Consider the following 21,053-nt stretch of genomic DNA (forward strand, 5'->3'; position numbering starts at 1 on the left):
GTGCGCACACCTTTCTATGACACTAAATGTGGTTTATTTGCTTTTTCTGTCTTAATGCGCACACCTAAATGCTAGCTTTTTTTTTTGTGCGTGTGTAAGCTACGTGTGGCAGCATGCTGTGGTATCTTTGCAATTACAGTCATTGCAGGTCACTAATTTCTGCAGGCTCCACGGTTATTGATCATGTCTGCCTCCATGCTTGTGCAGAGCTGGCCCAAAACCCAGCACATGAATAATTAAAGAGCCAGTTAAAAAAGATGAATGAGCCGAATAAAACCCCTTTCTGTTGTTAAACAAACGTCTGTATTCGCACATTGAAACGCCCGTATCCTCTGTTGTTTACTGCATGTGGGTCTCACGCTCACATGGGCGCGTATGGCGGCCTCCTTTCTTTCCGTGCTTTTAGGATATCTGTGTGCAGGTAAGAGTCGGAGGATTGTTGCTTCATTTTCCATTGGAAAACCCTGCAGTTTGAGATGTGAAAGAAACTACACACGTTACACGAAGTTGAACATCTTCAACAAGCTGTCAGTGTTTGAGCAGTCATTTGTGCAGTAAAAAACATTTTTTTAAGGCTCAGCTAATTGTGTGTTGTGTTTGTGCCCCTCAGCCCTGCTTACGTGTCGACCCGATGAGTTCCAGTGTGGTGACGGATCCTGCATTCATGGCACCAAACAGTGTAACAAAGTCCACGACTGCCCGGACTACAGCGACGAGGCCGGTTGCGTCAATGGTAACTTACGGCAGGCACAGTCTTCTTCTCAGTCGGATAGTAAATTGTTTGCCGTAAAAAACTTTGTATTCCCTCTGGCCAAACGCGAATGCAATCTCTGTTTTCATGCACCAGCCCCCCCATGATTTATTCAGCTGCTTCATTTTAATTTATTTACTCTAAACATTTGTCCATTCGCTGCTTTAATACTTTTAATGAGCTCCAACGGGATCTGCATCATAAACACCTTAGATGGCTTTGCTGGTTGATTCTCAAAGTTGGATCATTAAAGAGTAAGGAGGGGGAAAAAAAGTTTAATAGGTGATATTTGCTCTGTAATGTCTCCGTATATATCCCTAGACAAAAGCAAAGTGTAAAGCAGGTAAGTACCTTACTAACACACCTTCAGTGGTTTAATTGTTTTATGGATAACAGGAAGATAATGGTTGTGTTTTATGATCTTCTCCAGCACAAGGAATTCCTTAGTGCTCTGTAAAAGTATTCAAACCTCACTTTGTCACACTAATACCACAAAGCTTTATGTATTAGATTAAGATTTTATGCAAAAGACCAACTCAAAGTAATGCATAAATGTGACGTGGAACAAAAGCGATAAATGTTTGTCAACGTTTTTACATATGAAAATCTGGAAAAGTATGGGATACAACTGTATTCAGCTCCTTTTAATACAATACCCCTAAATAAAATCCAATGCAGCCATTGGCCTTCAGAGGTCGAGCAATTAGCCAGTAGAGTCAAGCTGTCTAAATCAAGCTGTTCTGTGAAGACTTCAGAGTTTTTTTTACGGAACATTAGAGGAGAGATTGCATCATGAATACCTAACAACATAGCAGGCAGGTTAGGATTGAGGTTTTGGAGAACATTAAAGGCCAGTTGGGTAATAAAACAATAGCACATGTTTTGCCGCGATATACAATTCATACAATCCTTACGCGATATACAGAAATTCCAGGTAATGTCAGCTGTTTGCCTCTAGCCATGCTGGGAACGCAGCAGAAATCTGGAGGAAGGTGCATTAGTTAAGTGTGACCAAAACTCAACATGCAACCACTGGGGCTCACTGAAAACAGCAGTTTTGGAAAGTTGTAGGTTGGATTTCAGCTTTATTTGCTCTCATATGCCAAAGTAGCCTTGGGCAAGGCACCCAACCACAAGTTGCCCACCGCTCCATATACGGATGTGTACAACAGTGCACATTTCCGAGTCCAGCTGGGTGAATATTTCTGTACTGAAAAACCACTTCAAGTTGTTGCTGTGACAGCAAAATTGCTATACAAGTTCAGTCCATTTGCCTACATGCAAAATACTGTGTGGTCCGAACACACCATCTTAGCCAAGGCATTTGGCTGCGGCAGTACGCCTAACATGGAGAGGATTAATCTGAGCAGAGATCTGCGGTTCAAATCGTAGAATCTGTCAACAAGTCAGCGATTATTCCGGCACTCCAGCCTTAATGGAAAAGTAAAAAAAGTAAAGTTATTATTGAAAGAAAGCATGTAGGAGGCAGAGCAAAGATGTGGACAAAGAGCCAAAAAAATACTGTCCGTAATGTGCAACACTGTTTTTGGTGAAAACTAACACAGCACATCACTCTGAACACATATACCATGCCCATATTGGCACATAGTGGTAGCAGAATCCTGCTGTGGGGGTAGTTCTCATCCGCAGAGCTGGAGAAACTTTTCAGAATTGACAGAAATAATTAATGGAGCCAAAGTAAGGGCAATCCTGAAAGAAAACGTGTTAGAAGCACCAAAGGACTTGGTGGACTGTGGAGGGCATTCACCTCCCTGCAGGACAGCAACACTAAATATACCGCCGGAGCCTAAATGCCCTAGTCACATTTAAGACTTAGGTCCAATGTGTTTGCAAGGAGGGTATGTGTGCTGTTGGAAGGCACCCTCAAGTAAAATATAATGTCCTTGTTTATTATTTTTCCATGTCTTTCTCAGTTTAAAGTACAGGCTAATGAGAAGTATTTAACAGGGACACCAAAAGCAAGCTTTAAGCACTATCTGCAGCATGCAGCATTTTGACTCCCTTGTTGTTTATTAGAACAAAAGCATACAATTAGTGTAATAAAGTTAATCAAGAACTGGAATTAAATTAATCTATTGTAAAATATAATGCACAGATATGTAAACTGAGTATATACTCTACGTTTATAGGTGGTGCTGGCCTTACAATTCGTGACATTTAGGAAGCTGCCTCGCCAGGCAATCTGAGTTTTTGTTCCTCTGCATCTTTAGATGCTTATGTGTTCTGAACCTAAGAAGCCATGTTGGACAGCAAATACGAAGAAAGAAAAAAAAACGCACCCTTTTTTTTCTAATTTTTCTCTCCAGTTACAAAGTGTGACGGACCGAAAAGGTTTCGCTGTAAGAATGGGGAGTGTATCGACAGCAGCAAGGTGTGCGACAATGTAAAGGACTGCAAAGACTGGTCGGATGAGCCAGTGAAGGAGTGTGGTAAGATCCTTTCCCCTTCAAGGAGGCAGACACCCACAAGACTTATCAGTCTTCACAGCCTTAGATTTGCCAGAGTGTGATATACCTGCAAACGCATGAGTGGTATAAATTGTGTGGGTGGTCACTGCTCATGGGAACGGGAGATTCATTTGATCAAGGCAGGGTAAATTAGGACACTTCTCAGCTGTGTGTCGCGATCAAAGAACCGAGGGACCCTGCTCTATCTTACTGCAGTCTTAGGCAGCAAAACGTGACCGTACTACATTATCCATAAGGAGTGGCGAAGATTGTCACTTCATCATACATAATTACCACATCCTGATCTTCAATCACACATCTCCTATTAGGTGCAAAGCAAACAGAGAAAGACTGATGAGAAAATCCCACCTCATAATGCTCTCAAGAAATGTTTAGATTGTCTTTTTTTTTTTTTATCTGTGACATTAAGGAGCCTCCTGTAACTTCAGCTTAAGTAACTTGGGTCACATCAGTAAGAGTTGTCTCAAGGGTGTAAAAAAAAAAAAAACAGCAACTCAGGTTTCTCATAGAAAGCTACACTTCACTGCCTGGATGTCTTCTTTGAAGTGGAGTGCATCATCGTCTGTGGGTAGAAAATTATACATGAGCAGGTTATTTTTTAAGGTCACTCTGATCTGTGAGGAGAAGTACATAGCCTGTCATTATATTATCCAGCGGTCATATCATTGATAGTACATACAGTTTGATGAAGTGAAGATATCCCTTTATACGTGTCAGAAATAACATAAGTCTCTATTACAGCTATTTTTTGTAGTTTTTTTTTTTTTCAAAATATGGCTTTAGAATTAAATCCTAAGAGTCAGTTCCTTACAAAACTGAGCTTTTTTTTTGTAGTTTTTTGACGTCTAGAAATTAATAGCCTTTACTTAAAGTCTTCTTCATTGGCTTTTGCTAGATTCAGCTTTAGATTTTTAAAGGGAACACCGAAACGACGATATTTAACCATATTACCTCTACCACAATATTTATTTCTCCTACTGCCTCCATTACAGTTACATGCAGATTGCCAACATGTGGTCAGAAAATTATTGTATCTTATTTGGCATCACCAAGGGAAAGAAACGGAGACTGTGGTGCACTTTTTTTAGTGAGTTTAGGAACATAATCATTATGGTAATGTATACCATGCAATACTCCTATAGTCATTAATTTACCTTACTACACCTTAATACTAATGAGCTTTCATGTAATAAACATTGCTCTCATTAACTTTAATGGAGTGTTGGGTTGAGACTTGGCATCAGTAAATCCCAAATGTGAATTGACTCTGATTGCTTTGAGGAAATATTCTTTAATAATACATTTTTACATGCACATAGACATCATATATATATACTGCAACAAAAACAACTATGTTGCTAATTGTTTTCAGTGGCTGTTGAAGCACAAGTTTTCAGTTGCAGTCCATGCCTTGTGAATCTCTCTTAAACTCTTTAATTGACTTATTTTCCAATGATCTTGCACATGTTAATATGGTTAATATGCTCTTCTTGGGGATGTCAGTGATTAAGCGTCCCCATGATTGTGCTGGCCCCAACATGTGCAGATTGTATTTAGATAGATAGATGGATAGATGGATAGATAGATAGATGGATAGATGGATAGATAGATGTCTCTGTGTATAATGAAATGCTATTTGTTTAACTTTTTAAAATAAATTATTAAAGGAAACGTATTAGGACGTACCTGTAAAAATGAGCAAAACTGCTACTGATGTAATGTGAGGCTTAACTACAAAGTGAATTACGGCTTTAATTTCAGTTAAATGCTATTTTAAATGCTAAGGTTTTTTTTGTCGTTCTTGACTTCTTTTCTCACCGTCTCTCTGTCGTACTCGGACTCTTTGTCCCACAGCTGTACCTGTAGCCTTAAGCCTAAATCTTTAATGTAAATCTGTAATGAAGTACCAGCTACAGCTCTCCGCAGTGATCTCTCTTGACTCCCTGGAGGGTGATTGAAAGACAAAGGGATATAAGCGGTGGTGCAGAAACGGATGTAAAATGGGTTGGAAGGAAAACAGGGAGAATCTAATCAGCTCTTTTAATAGACAAAAAAGGAGAAAATGGACAGATAGAGATGTGAGAATGAAGAAGAGGAGCTGCTCGTTTTACACTTGGCCATTACAGTGATGTGGTAGCTGGTTAAGAACGGGTTCTTTAACTGTAGAAACTGTTCTTGTGAGCTATGAACAAGGTAATAATTGTAGCACACGCATTTTGCTGTCCCTTTTATACGGCTTGTAAGCTTACTGCCTTTTTGAATGGAGATTTTTATGTATACAGGCACACTTGACAGCGTAAAATTATCTTGACTGGCAGGTTGATTAAAACTATCCACACACACCATCTGGGGCGTTTTGTCTTTCCGTCCAGCGCTCTCTTTGTGTTCTTTGCAGGCTGAGTTATTCTGACCGAGAAATCTGCTGGAGTTATTTCATCCATATTCAGCTCCTCTTCACTTCCCTCTATTCCTCCGCTCACACGTCTGTCCCTTCCTCCATCCATCCCTCCCCTCCCCGCCGCTCCTCCCTTCGCAGGCCTGAATGAGTGTGCAGACAACAATGGAGGCTGCTCCCACATCTGCAGGGACCGGAGAATTGGTTATGAGTGTGACTGCCCCTCCGGATACAAACTCCTGGACAAAAAGACTTGTGGAGGTAAAGAAAATAGTTTATGCAAAAATTCCCCAGCTTTAATGGAGGGAACCCGGGCTACTCAACCAGGCAGAATTCAAGCAAATACTTTTTAATCTTTTTTTTCTTTTCTTTTTTGCTTAAAAAAAATGCCCCCCTTTATTCAAATAGCTCTGACCATCGTGACCCTGTGCTGATTATCTGTCCAGAAACCCCTGCCTGTATCACACCTGTGATCAAATATGCTAATAAAACATGCATCATCTAAAGAACAGGTTTGCCAATCATCTTTTTTTACCTAGACCAGTTGCACCTGAAATTATTAATCCCCATTGGAAATAATGTGTGTTGGTAAACTATACAAAACTAGCTGCTGGAACAAATCTAACAAAACCATTGAAATAGCTTAACACATCTGATATGAAATACATTTTCTCTAAATTAAGGCACATAATGTGGCTTTTAATGACTAGAGTCTCAGAATTTTTCAACTCCTTGATGATAAGCATCCTCTAATACTTAGGCGAGACCTCTTTTGCTGTAATGACCTGCCGTGAACTTGGTTCACACCAGCATCTGGCAACGTCCTTAAGGAATTTTAGCCCACCTACTCATTAATGTCATTGAGTTTGTTTGCTGCTACCATGTTTTTTTTTTTAAAACACCACCAGAGATTTTCCTATAGATTTCATGTCTGCTGACTGTGATGGCCCCTCCGGTGTGTTCCAGGAGTTCTCCTTAAACCAAGCCTTGGTGGACTTTGTGATATTGGGATCATTTTCCTGTTTAAGAGCCCAGCTACTGCTTCCTCACAGACACCATGACATCTTCTCTAAGAATTTGATTTATTCCAACTTGCCCTTTACGGGCTGCAGGTTTCGAATGCTAGGTGAAGCAAAGCAGCCCCCACCGTGCTTCACTATAAGCATGTCCTTTTCATGTTGCGCTTCATTCTTCCTCTTCTATATATCAAGGAACTTTGGGTAAGAAATAAAAAAAAATGTGTAACTACTGTATTAAATTATATAATTTCCTCTCCAGCAAAATGCATAAATAACACAAAGAGATGTTAAACATGCATACAAAAAGACTTTCATCTACAAATGCATAAATAAAGAGCATTTACATTGATGCACTTGTGTTACTAAAATATAAATGAGGTAAAGGTTAAGGACTTATGATTTCATGCTTTTACAGGTAAAATCTTGTAAGCCCTGCATTTTCCTGTGAATTTAAAACTACTACCGATATTAAGGAACCCGATGCGTCTGCTTTAGTCCTTACAATAAAAAATGGAATTGGCTAAAGAATAAAGAAGTTGGACCAATAAACATCTAAAGTTGAAGACTCTTATCATCAAGGAGTTGAAACATTTTCAGACTCTAGTCATTTAAAACCAGATTATGTGCCTTAATTTAGAGAAAATTTATATAATATCAGATGTGTTGAGCTATTTCAATTGTAGATTTGTTCCAGCTGCTAGTATTGTCTATTTGCCAACACACATTATTTCCAAATGGGATTAATAAATTCAGGTGCTACTGGTATTGGCCAGGAAAAGCCCAATAAGTGAATAAAAAATGTGTAAAAACAAGTGGTATCATGAACACTTAATAAATTGTCTATAGTAGGATTTTGTCTTTAAATTACTTGTCAAGTTGGACAAACAAAACAATTATTCCCTGAAGTGTGCAGAACCGTATTTTGCAGAGAGGATTTCTTGAAAATCCTAGATATCATGTCTCGTGTTTTTCTAATCAGATGAAACATCCTTTGCCTGTATACATTTTACATGCTTTTGCATTCTCTTTATGTCCGTCCTTCTGTAGACATCGACGAGTGTGAGAATCCAGATGCCTGCAGTCAAATCTGCATCAACTACAAAGGAGATTATAAGTGTGAGTGCTATGAAGGCTACGAGATGGACCCCGCGTCAAAGACCTGCAAAGCTGTGGGTAAGCCGTTTGTCCCATGCACACATTCACTCAGGGGAAGACATACACTCTGCCACAGATAGATGTTCTCACCAAAATCCATTCATGATCCAATATATACTTGAGCGAATTCACACATCGAGACTCACTCTTGTATAAACACCAATTACTCATCCATTCCACAACCCCTAACTACAATGTGACATCCCACACCATTCTCACTCAGCGGGACTCTGAAAAGAGAGGCTTGTTTCGTATGCGGGGCCCGCACAGCAATCTGTTCAAAGATAAATATTTGCTATCTTTTTCTTTAGTCCACAATAATGGCAAGTTTGCAGCCAGCTGCCTCTGCTTTCCCTTGGGTTTCAGGGGAAGGCTTTTGTGTGGGTAAGGGGTCTGCACTCTCTGCAGGACACAGGCAAGGTCTGTAACCCTTATTTGCTGGCAAGAGCTCTCTGAGCAGTGTTATGAATAAAAAAAAAATTATAACTCTGTGCTCTGAACTGGACTGGATAATGAAAAAGGATATATGTTGCACACAAAAATTAAAGGAACGCTTTGAAAAAAAACATCAGGTCTCAATTGGGGGGAAAAAAAGCACCTGCTGGATATCCATCCTGATATCAAATGGATAATGTGTTGGGAACAAAAGAATGACACATCATTTCATGAAAATGAAAATTATTAACTCACAGAGGGCCTAATCTGATAGCCTCGTGAGACCATCCTGATCTCGCGAGCTTTCAAGGTTTCACTCGCAGATCAGTCTGGCTACTCTCCGTTAAAGAAAATTTGGAGCCGTTCACCAAACGAACGTCCAATCAGCGTTGGCTTTGAGGCGGGTTGAGGTGTGACGCAACGAGAAGCGCGACAGTTCAGTCTAAAGAACATGGCGGCTTCAGCCGATGAAACTAGCGTTAGCGTGGCTATCGAGCAAGTTTTATCAGAATTACAGAGTATTTCTTTGCTGAGCTAACGAGCCTTTACCTGCAGCAGCAAGAGTAGCTTGGCTTGTGGTTGTGTTTTCGCTCGTAACAGAGCGACGACGAATCTGATTGGTTTATTTGGCCCGTCTATCACCAACATAGGCCAATCAGCTAACCAGTATTTTCGCCCCTTCCCAAAATTACTTCAACGGAAGGTTTCCAGATGGATATGCGGAGCAAATCTATCTGGCGGAGTCAGGTAACTAATCTGAACAGAGGAGGTAAAACTGAAAGAAAAAAAAAACGATGCGGCAGGCTGGTCTGATTTCCTAAAATGTCATTGCAGCAGCTCAAAATGGTACCCAATAGTGGGTATGGCCCCCGTGTGTTTGCATGCATGCCTGACAACATCGGGGTATTCTCCTTATGAGATGATGGATGGTGTCCTGGTATGTCTCCTCCTAGAATTTGACAGGGTGTCACCAAGCTCCTGGACACTCTGAGGTGCAACTGGGTGCCGTTGTATGGACCTAAACACAATGTCCCAGAGATGTTCACTTGGGTTTAGGTCATGGGGGGTAGAGGCCAGTCAATGGTATCAGTTCCTTCATCCTTCAGGAACTGGCTTGATACTCCTGCCACATGAGCCTGAGGAACCCACTGATCCAGCAAAAAGTCTAAGAATGGGTCTAAGCATTTCATCCCAATACCTAATGGAAGTCAGGGTACCATCCTTTATCCTGTTCAGGTCTGTGTGTCCCTCCATGGCGATGCCTCCCCAGTTCAACACTGACCCACCACCAAACCCACCACACTGAAGGCAGCATAACGTTCAGTGCAGCTTCTCCGGACCCTTTCATGCCTGTCACATGAGCTCAGAGTTAACTTGCTTTCATCTGTGAAAAGGACAGAGAACTAGTGCTGAACCTGCCAATTCCGGTGTTCCCAGGCAAATGCCAGTCGAGCTCCACAATGCGGGGCAGTGAACAAAAGGTCTACTAGAGGACGTTGGGCCCTTTGGCCACCCTCATAAAGTCTGATTCCAATGGTTGGGTCAGAGACAACAAGCCAGTGGCCCACTGGAGGGCACTTTATAGGGCTGTGGCAGTGCTCATCCTGTTCCTTCTTGCATAAAGGAGCAGATTTGGCGGGTTAAGGACCTCCAAAAGGCCTGTGCAGCACCCCTAGCGTAACTGCCTTTGTCCTGGGACCTCTTTCATGCTCTTGATGCGGGGGGGGGGGGTCCTAAGTCCTCCATCTGCAGAACTTTTCTTGTTGTGTGGTTGTTTCATTGTTGCGTCTTCAGTGAACCTGTAGTTAACTTCATTAACACAGAAACAGCAATCCCCCTCTACTACTGAACTGCTGAAATTCCCTCTTTTCGCCAAATGGATTCAAAAGCAGTCCCAGATTGTCCCGGAGGTTCCGGGTTAAACTTCCACACACTGCCACTCTGGGTCCATGAGCAAGACCCTTCACACCAGATTGCTCCCTGGGTGTCGCTCAGTGGCAGCCCACTGCTTCCCAAGGAGATGGGTTAAATGTAATGAACAAATTTCATTGAAATGTTTGTTGCCATGACAATAAAGAGTATTATTATTATTATTATTATTATTATTATTATTATTATTATTATTATTATCATTAATTGATAATGTGCATAACTAGAGTGCTACACATTATCAATCTGACTGGGCAGGTTAACAGGTGTCATGAAAACCCCCAATAAAGTAAGCTATACATAGTGTGCATGTTTTATTGATGTTTTTTTTTTTTTTTTTTTTTTTTATGGTCATGCCTTAAGCAGAATAAAAGAAATTCATTCGAAATGAAATACACAGCAAGTTCGCTTTTCAACATGAAACGAGGGAGAAAGCATGTTATTGGTGATTATCGTCTTAGGTTAAGTCATTATAGGGTGAGCTGGTCTGGTAATGAGAGTGCTTAAAGCAGAAAACATATCCTCACTCTGAAGCTAAGTGGCATAAAAAACCCCATTAATTGCTCAGTGTCTCTCTGTGTGAATCTTTATTAGCATTGGGCAGAGCAAACAGCTCTTGTTAGAGTCAACGCACTTTGGAGGCATAGACGAGCAGGGGGAAAGAAAAAAATTATTTCTATGAATATTTCTGCGCTCAATAAACAGCGTGCCAAAGGAAACACGAAGAGGGAGAGTCTAAAATATGACTGAATTAATGTTGATTGTTGTTCACGTTAATTCCTGCTCAAAAGAAAAGCACAGAGGCGGAGCCGTAAATAGAGAGACGCCTGCTTTGTGAAGCGGATGTAATGAGGATTTAATGAAGCTCCATTTGTCCAGCAAATCATTCCTAGATGCTCTTCCTCAATAATCAGCATATATATAGCCTTCAGTTTTTTTCATGCACTGTCATATTAAAGAGGCAGATCCTATTTCGAACACAAATTCAAGCCTCTTGTGGGGGAGCAATGTTGTATGCTTTTCTATGACATGGGCCACGTTCCTGTATATTTGACTTTCGAATGCGTGAATATTTTTTCACTATTTCTAAAGATCCAAATGACTCTCCATCTCTGTGTGTGTTCTGTTTTTTTTTTCTATTCCCAGCATGCAGTTTATGGCTCCCCAGATTAATCTCACAGTAACTGCTAGTCTAGCAATACTAATTAAAAGAAAAATCTCAGGTCAGAGTCATTATACGCTTTCTTCTCTACGCCGGTATTTGTGTAAGTGTGGTTGGGACCATTAATTTTGGTACGTAGCAGCGCCCATTAAATCCCCTGGGCAAAGTTTTATTTCACACTTATTGCATTCAGTGTTTCCCCATAAACCTTTGAGTGTGAAGCCTCTGAATGACTCATCAACTTAAGTTAGTGTTTTGTTTCTTTTTTCTGTGTTTGTCAGAAGAAGAGAAGTAGCAAACAGAAATCTTTTTTGTTTTAATTGCCTGTTGGAAATTCATCCAGATATGAATGAAATCATCCTGGCAAGCTGGAAATCAACTGTTTATGGAAGTACTTCCTCTTGGCATCCTTTTGTCTTTTATTTTAACAACCTGAGTATTTATACGTGAGTAAAGCAGAAAGGTTTCTGACAGAGTAAGCTAATAACATTACAAAAGTGTTACTAACAGCACCAGAAAAAGCATAACAGGTTGTTGCAACGTTGCAGAAAACAATCTGTAAACTGTCTGCGGACCAAACAGGCCTGCTTATTTTATCCTTTGTCTGTGGCGTGCTGGGAGCTTTACCACCGTACAAAAGAGCAGCGCGAGCCACACTTGACAGTTTGAGAACACACGTTTCAAATTGGCTTTAAAGCTGTGGTCAGGTTATCCCTGTGGTGAGTCATGGGACCAAAGGTACAACACAGTGTTGTCAAGCTCATCTCACATGCCGTTTTCGGCTTTCGGTGATCTGGAAGATGGGATTTTAATTTTATTTCCGAAATGATTTTCATATTAGCAATGAATATCCAGTGCTATGTACTTTGTCAAAGGTTTTAACTGTCTAAGGCAGGTTTGGTGTCGAACTTTTACATGTGTCCCCAGTCTGACTCAATTGGCTGAATTACGCCCTCAGTCTGGGGCTGCGTCCCAAATGTTCTAATTATAGCCCTGAGCTCCTATTCCTTGAGCTTTCACAAGGTCAACAGTAAGAACTGTAGTAAGAATTGAATTTGACTTTTGAAAGTGCCTTGAGATGACATGTTTCATGAATTGGCGCTATATAAATAAAATAAAATTGAATTGAATTGAATTGAACTGCATTGGGAGCAGGAAAGGAGCTTCGGACAGCTGCCCCGATTTCGGCCAGCCTGTAACTCCGATGTCATTACGCAACGGAAACACGCCTGGATGATTCTAGTCAAATATGTGCCTACAGCCTTCCAAGAAAGAATTACTAAGTGTGTACTCTCTTCTCTCCGGACATTTTTGTTAATTTCCGTGACGCAGGCTGTGCTTAAACATCATGTTATGCTAAGGATTGTGGGATTACTTATGGCTCCTTAGCACCAGTAAAGAAGATCGCAAGCTCCCTAAGCTTAAGAAACTATGACAGAAAGCATACAGGCTCCTTTTTATACCTGCTTCCTTACTGACTGCAGTATTCAGGCAGCACTTATCATGAGGAATACTGATGCACTTCCACTTTGGCTAAAGAGTCCTTACCAATTAGACCTTTGTGGATGCAGCCAGATTCTCCACAGTCCTGCTAATGACCTATTTATTTGACTCAGGCGTGTTGGACCAGGAACACATCTAAAAGTTTCAGGACTTGAGTATTGGAGTTTGACACCCCTGGTCTAAATGTTGTAACTGGACTTTCAAGATCTTACTGTAACCTTTTGATGCTTACATTTTTTGTTTTTTTGGTGCAAAAAATGGTGTATTGTAGTCTGAAATCACACTTGGAAACCAAGCGGATGAATGAATGCATAGCATTCACATGGAAAACAGGCACGATGCCAGCAAAGAAAATAGAATGTGGGTAAAAAAAGTAAATCGCAAGGAGGCATTTCTGCACCATGAGTAGGGATGGGTACCTTTCACATTTGAACCGATACGGTACCGATACCTAGTACCTGGGAATCGATACCAGTACCTAACCTATACCTATTTTCAGTACTTTTTTTGTATTTATGTATTAAAGAATAAAATAAAATCTCTAAATTTGTCAATTTAACATTTTATTACTCAATATATAAACTTGTTTGGATCTACAAACGAACCTTATTAAATAATGTATGAAATGTAATACATTACCTGAATCCACAGCATATAAAACCAATTTTCAGGGGCAGCGAGTGAACGAGATGAATTCGGGATTGAAGCTGTGTGTGAATAAAATTCAGGGAATTGTTTTAGTGCAACAGTTTCAGAGAAGGAAAAAAAAAACAGTATTAAAAACATGTTTTATGGGGCATGCTGCGATGGCACAGGAGGCCTTCGCAGCACGTGGATGACCCGGGTACTATTCCAACCCTTTTTGCATGTCTCCCCCTTCTCTCAAAAAAACAAACATTTCCTTTCAGCCTAGTTCGTAAAAACAAGCCACTATTGCCGCAAAAACTTAGAAAACGAATAATTAAACAAAAACAGTTCATCCCGCTTTGTAAATGAGGGCGGGATTCAATTCAATTCAATTCAATTTTATTTATATAGCGCCAAATCATGAAACATGTCATCTCAAGGCACTTTACAAAGTCAAGTTCAATCATATTATACAGATTTGGTCAGATTATACAGATTGGTCAAAAATGTCCTATATAAGGAAACCAGTTGATTGCATCAAAGTCCTGACAAACAGCATTCACTCCTGGGGAACCGTAGAGCCACAGGGAGAGTCGTCTGCATTGTCCATGGCTTTGCTGCAATCCCTCATACTGAGCAAGCATGAAGCGACAGTGGGAAGAAAAACCACCCATTAACGGGAAGGAAAAACCTCCGGCAGAACCGGGCTCAGTATGAACGGTCATCTGCCTCGACCGACTGGGGGTTACAGAAGACAGAGCAGAGACACAACAAGAGAAACAAAAAAGCACAGAAGCACACATTGATCCAGTAATCTGTTCTACATTAGATGGAAGTAGCGGGTGAGCCGTCTTCTCTGGATGATGTCACAGTTAACAGAACGCCAGACCAGGTGTACCTACTATGAAGAAAAAGAGAGAGAGCAAAAGTTAAAAGCTGAAATTACGACAGTCATTTCAATGTAATACAATGCAAAACTGGAGAACAGTAGACTGAAGAACAGTAGAAATCAGTAGAGTGAGAAAATTAGACCCTGATGTCCTCCAGCAGCCTAGGCCTATCACAGCACAACTATAGAGATAGCTCAGGGTATGAGCCACTCTAACTATAAGCTTTGTCAAAAAGGAAAGTTTTAACATTAGTCTTAAAAATAGATAGGGTGTCTGCCTCACGGACCAAAACTGGGAGTTGGTTCCACAGGAGAGGAGCCTGATAGCTAAAGGATCTGCCTCCCATTCTACTTTTAGAGACTCTAGGAACCACCAGCAGACCTGCAGTCTGAGAGCGAAGTGCTCTGTTAGGAACATACGGGGTAATCAGAGCTCTGATATATGATGGAGCTTGATTATTAAGGGCTTTATACGTTAGAAGGAGAATTTTAAATTCTATTCTTGATTTAACAGGAAGCCAATGAAGGGAAGCTAAAACAGGAGAAATATGATCCCTCTTGTTGATTTTCATCAGAACTCTTGCCGCAGCATTTTGAATCAGCTGAAACCTTCGAACTGCATTTTGTGGACTTCCTGATAGTAAAGAATTACAATAGTCCAGCCTTGAAGTAACGAATGCATGGACTAGTTTTTCAGCATCACTCCTGGACAGAATGTTTCTAATTTTGGCGATATTCCGGAGGTGAAAAAAGGGATACATTTGTAATGTGGAAACAGAGAGCCTCTGACTGCAAATGGTTTTCAGGTCAAAGCTACAGCTGCCTGTGAGGCAGCTCTTGGAGAAGTGGGAAGCACCAGCCGCTCTCCCAAGACAATAAACTCCAGAACGATTGGTACATTCTCGGGAAGTGACCAAAAACAAAAGTTAATAGATTTTTCGCTTGTCGCTTTTTTTGAAAAAAGCTCGCTGGGATGGGTCTGAAAAATGATTAAATATAGCGAGAAGTTCGTTGAATTGTCAGCACTGATCAGGTGCTTCCTCAGATTAGAAGTATTCCCGCCACTGGCCTTGTACTTCGCCTCACAAATATTGCAGCGAGCGTAATCTGCAACGCATTTTGAAAAGTGCAGCCATGCTTTCGAACGTTTCCTATCAGCCATGCTTGCTTTCTTTACTGGACCAGCGGCTACTGACGCTGTCACGCTCTTGTGCATGCGATGCTGTGTTCATGTTCGGCATGGAAAATCCCCCGCTCTTCCACTCCCTCGGTGTCAGAGTCATATGTTTAGGTACTGAAACATGGTATTGTTTTGATTTTACGTGAATCGGTACCCGGTAGTACTGACAGGATTGTGTCGGTATCTATAAAAGTACCGAATTGAGTACCTACCCCTTAGCACCCCACAGTGGCCAGTGCGTGCTCGACTATCTTAAAATGCACTCAGCTTCTTAATCTTTGCTTGCTTAATTGCACGTTTAAGACTCTTGGGGCAGGGCCTGTGGCTGATGTGATGTGTCCTCACATTGCCTAAAGTGTTGTGTACTGAGATTCATCAGTTTCAGACTCCTTTTTTGCTGTGTTTTTGCAGTTTTCTAATAGTCATCCCTCACTTGCTTGAAAAGCATTCCACACTGTAGCTAACATTGAGATCAGGTTTGGTTACACAGCCTTTTTAAGTCTGGTGAAGTACACATATTTGTTCTCACAACGAGGTGACAGTCTCTCTTGAGGATCCTTCTTGGCTTGCAAATGATGTTTTCTTCTCTCATGGTGCAGAAATGCCTCACTGTAATATATGTTTTCACTCAAGTTTTCATTTCCTGGCATGCATCACATTTTGGTGTTCAGTTGTTTCCGTGTGCGTGCTGCTTATTCATGTAGATGCTCAGTTTCCAGACGTGGTTTGAGATTAAATAAACGGCATACAGAATACCTTGTATGAATTTGTGCACATGATGGGATTAGATATGTGTATGAGGCTGTTTTGGTCTGAAATAGTTTTCTAAATGGCTGACCTGTCTTCAAGAGCATATTAGAATATTACATTTGATATAAGTTTTATAACCTATTGAATATTCCTATCCCTCAAACATTGCCCCAACAGAAAGGACAGAAGAGCAAGTAAAAATATGATTTACAAGATATTTTGTAAATAAAATTTGGAAAATTTGGAACTCATTTATACTTCACCCATTTTAGTCTGACACCCATAAATGAAATCCAGTGTAGCCAATTGACTTCCAAACTCATTAAATTAGTAAGTAGACTCCACATATGTGTCATTTTTCTCGGTTCAGCTGTTCTGTCTACACCTTGGAGGTTTGTGAGACAGCACTTGCCTCATGTAGGCCAAGGAAAACGGATGGGTCAACGATAAAGTTGTTTTTAAAGCAGAGTTAAGATTACTAAACAATATCCTGTGCTTTTTTGAAATGAAATGAAATTTATTCGAACATGATACAAATATAAAAATAAAATAGTGCACAGTAACAAGAAGTGCATAAGAAAGAAGAGAAAATACAGATTTTTTTTGTTTCAGTTAACTTTAAAAATTTCACAGAGTACCTTTTAGCGTATCATTCTAAAATGGAAAGAGTATGGCCATCAACTAACTTATTATGACATGGCCATGCAACTACCGTGATAGGTCAAGCAAGGTACAAGCCCAGAGTAAGTCTGGGAGAGTTGCAGTGATCCACAGCTCAGGTGTCGGGGTTCATCAACACATCCACTCTTAGTCCCACACCCTAAAAAGCTAGGCTTTATGGAAGGGTGGCAAGAAGAAATCCTTCTGTAGGGGGCATTACAAATGTAGTTAGAAAGGTGCTGTGTTCAGAAGGGTAAAAATGGTTTGGTCTAGATGCAAAACACCATGAGTGGAAGAAAACTAGCATTCCACTTCACATGAATTTGTGATAAATTACACTAACTACGGGGCAACCTTGAATAAAACATTTGACATGATTCAAGAGACTTTGTACACCCTCCAGCAGGACAATAGCCATAAACAAAGGGCCAGAGTTACAACTGACTTGTTAAGTTTAAGGAATAATAGTTTGTTAGAATAAACCAGTTACTTTAACAGATTAATTATTAGAATTCTAACAATCCAATTCCCGAGGCGTAAAGAAGATAAAATGGATCTTTTTGGACTTTGTTTATCAAAGTATGGCTGTACAAAATGTAGCATAAACAAACTTGTAAATTCTAAAACCAAGCTTGGCAGCCTCTGTTTAGTGCGCAGTAAAACAGAAAGCCCAATAATTCAGCCAGGCACTGTGTTGTGCTTAAAAGGTTTATTTAGAAAAAAAAAAAAAAACAGAACTAGGTGCAGGCAGAAATAATGTCCAGAGAAACAGACTGGGCTGGAAACAGGGAGCAGGTCTGAGAAACAAACTGGGTTATGCATGAAAGGGCAGGCAGCAGACTAGCAGACAAATTTAGAGGGCAGGGTAAAATTAATGGTAGAGAAAACAGTCCGAGGAGGTGTCCAGAGTCGGAAGGCCGATGACGTATCCAGGGAGGCCAAGGCAAACAGGAGATCCAAAAGCAAGAACAACTGGTCAGATCAGGCGATGCCCACAAAACGCTGGACATTAACTCACTGAAGGCTTGAGGACAATCTTCCTAATGGCTGTAAGACTAATGGCTGTAAGAGGCAGGTATTCAAAGGCGTGGCAACAGGTGGGAAGTGTGGAGGTTATCAGAAGAAACCTGGATGAATCTGCTCACCCTAATTAACAGAGTGGAGCGGAACAAAAAGTTGTGAACAGCCAGCCTGCCTTAAAAACAAAAGATGAAAGGCAGGATGCATGTCTGTAAGTAAACTCAGGATGCGACGTGACCACTTCTGCAACTACATCATAAGCCCAAGGTTCCAGCATGGCAACCTAGAAATAGATCTCTGGATAGGTCACAATTTGAGTCAGAATATTTTATTAGGTAATGGTACTTGAAATTGAGGAACATCACTTATTATTTGGGACTTCAATTCAATCTTTTATTTCACTACAATTAACTTTAGTGCGTTGAAGAATCCTTAACTGCTACAACATAAACATCTGTTTTACTGTAAAGAAGATCAATGCTTGTGCAGTATTAAAAAAAGAATACCCTGTTTTTTTATGAGTTAACCAAAAGGTTCGCTGTACCGATCCGTTGTGGTGAAGAGAGAGCTGAGCCAAAAGGCGAAGCTCTCGATTTACCGGTCGATCTACGTTCCTACCCTCATCTATGGTCACGAGCTTTGGGTCGTGACCGAAAGAACGAGATCCCGGATACAAGCGGCTGAAATGAGTTTTCTCCGTAGTGTGTCTGGGCTCTCCCTTAGAGATAGGGTGAGGAGCTCAGTCATCCGGGGAGGACTCAGAGTAGAGCCGCTGCTCCTCCACGTCGAGAGGAGCCAGTTGAGGTGGCTCGGGCATCTGGTCAGGATGCCTCCTGGACGCCTCCCTGGTGAGGTGTTCCGGGCACGTCCCACCGGGAGGAGGCCCAGGGGAAGACCCAGGACACGCTGGAGGGACTATGTCTCCCGGCTGGCCTGGGAACGCCTTGGGGTTCCTCCTGAGGAGCTGGCCCAAGTGGCCGGGGAGAGGGACGTCTGGGCCTCCCTACTGAAGCTGCTACCCCCGCGACCCGACCCTGGATAAGCGGAAGACGACGGACGGACGGACGGACAAAAGGAGCAGATGAAACAAAGTCAGATTTCTTGTTTGTATGCACAAATAAAGCAAATTCCGATTAAGATTCTGACCTGCAAAATGTGAGCAGATTGTAAAGTGTGGCTTTCTACGTGTTGCCCTACCCTCATCTAACCTGCGATTAACCTGTGACAAAGTACAAAAGGTATTCACATGTCATGGTGGATTTAGGTTTAAAGTAATCATTTTATTTACCACCATGTTTTATTTTTTCTTACAGAAAGTAATAGAACCATTTTGTAGTGGTCCAGCCATGGTCTTAAGTTGATGAAGCTGATGAATCTGTGAAGGGAGCTAAAGACCAGGGGGATGGCAAGGAGGCCTTCTAACATCAAACATTTGGAGCTCACCACAAAGATAAATACTAAAACGTATCAGTTAACTCGTTTAAAAAGCTGGACAGGAATTAGAAGAAGGGATTAATTGCTACAGCACCAAAAAAGATTTTTTTCCATTGATTATGGAGAAAGTTATAAGTATTTATTGACATACCATTTTTTTATTTAAAGGTATAATGTAATAGTAAGGTGGATACATTTTTTTGTGTTATTGTATTACATTTTGAGAGATGCCTGTCTCATATACTATCAGAAATAGACTTCTTGGTCGAACAACAATGATTACAAATCTAAATGTTATAGGCGTATGCATTACTTTAGGATTGAACTTTATTATATGCCCCGTGCATGCCTTACAAATATACCTTTTTCCCATCATCTTTCTTTCACATAACTCATTGTACACTTTTTTACCCCTCCAATTATCTGCTTGTTCATTTCTCTCAACTCATTCCACCTCCACTCTCCCAATTACATCCTCTAACTCCTCAAACCTCCATGACAACACATTCATCCGTCGTTTTTACTTGTCCCTGTCCGTTTCTTGCTGCGTGTCTATCTCTGTCTCTCTCTCAGCAGGTGAAATTGATGGTTACCAACCCAGTAGTCAGAGGAAAATGATTGCATCCAAACACTGGTAGAAATGTAATATGTTCTCTCTGTGAGAGAACGCGTGGTAGAACTGGGGACAAAACTAAAGCAGGGTTCAGTGTGGATGTTTGTGCATGACTGTGCCTGTTGTATAATTTCTTTTAAAAGCTTTAAGTGGTACTTCTGCTTCTCTGCACAGCTGGGAGCCTAAAGTGAGTTGAAAAATATGAGATACAGCAAATATGTAGGTAAATCAGGTTAAAATCTTAAGTCTAAAAATCAAAGCAATTTAACCAAATTAAAGAAAAGTGGATGCACGGTACATTTAATACCAGCTTTAATAAAAGTTTTGATATAAGCCTTTAGTACACTATTAGTATTGTATACAATCTCTGATTTCTACAAAGCTTGCAACTCTATGCATGGTGGCTTAGACAAAAGCTAAAATACTAAATACAAGGTCAGTCTAGGGGACTCGTCCCTGATCATTTTTCTAATCCTTTTGTCATGTCCGGTCAGTTTGCTGAAAAATGTGCCTTAGGGGAACTGATGCACCAGCTAACAACTTGCATTAAGTGAACATGAAGAAGAGGGCCCACTAACACACTTTTGACACATTGTTGTACCAAAAATAAAATCATGTCATACCTGTGTGGTTGATCTACTTTAGTCTGAGGCACATTTTGCCTCATTTCTTCATATAGGAGCAGGGCAGCTGCAGTTCAGCAAGACAATATAGTGCAGGAATAAATGATCTGCTTTGCAAGAGGAAACATTTATAAGTAAATTATCTATGTCAATTGCAAACTTTGTAAAAGTTATGCTTGTACTGCTGAAAATACTAGTAATAAATAAATGCAAAAAGGGATTGCATTTGCTATATTATTCCCTTTTGGGAATAAACCTCAATTTTAATACTTTGTCAAAACTGACTAATTATTAGAAGGGACCTATTAGGCAAAATTTCCTTTTTGCACATTTTCATACCTCTGTTTGGGTCTCTAATGCTGCAAGAAACAGACCAAGACCTTTTTGGAAAAAAAAAAAAAACATCCAACCATTTTTTG

The 21,053-nt window shown here is 40.7% G+C and overlaps 1 protein-coding gene across 4 annotated transcripts in view; it reads left to right on the forward strand.

Annotated features, from left to right (window-relative positions):
* Window positions 1–21,053, forward strand: part of lrp8 (low density lipoprotein receptor-related protein 8, apolipoprotein e receptor) — a 226,393-nt gene that overhangs the window by 155,520 nt on the left and 49,820 nt on the right. For all 4 annotated transcript variants that reach the window (XM_012878066.3, XM_021324304.2, XM_021324303.2 and 1 more), the window contains exons 6-9: window positions 611–733; window positions 3,079–3,201; window positions 5,777–5,896; window positions 7,702–7,827. In XM_012878066.3, the coding sequence (XP_012733520.2) occupies window positions 611–733; window positions 3,079–3,201; window positions 5,777–5,896; window positions 7,702–7,827 (492 nt within the window). The remainder of the gene's footprint in view (window positions 1–610; window positions 734–3,078; window positions 3,202–5,776; window positions 5,897–7,701; window positions 7,828–21,053) is intronic.

The sequence above is a fragment of the Fundulus heteroclitus genome, chromosome 9, assembly GCF_011125445.2.
Source record: "Fundulus heteroclitus isolate FHET01 chromosome 9, MU-UCD_Fhet_4.1, whole genome shotgun sequence".
NCBI lineage: Eukaryota > Metazoa > Chordata > Actinopteri > Cyprinodontiformes > Fundulidae > Fundulus > Fundulus heteroclitus.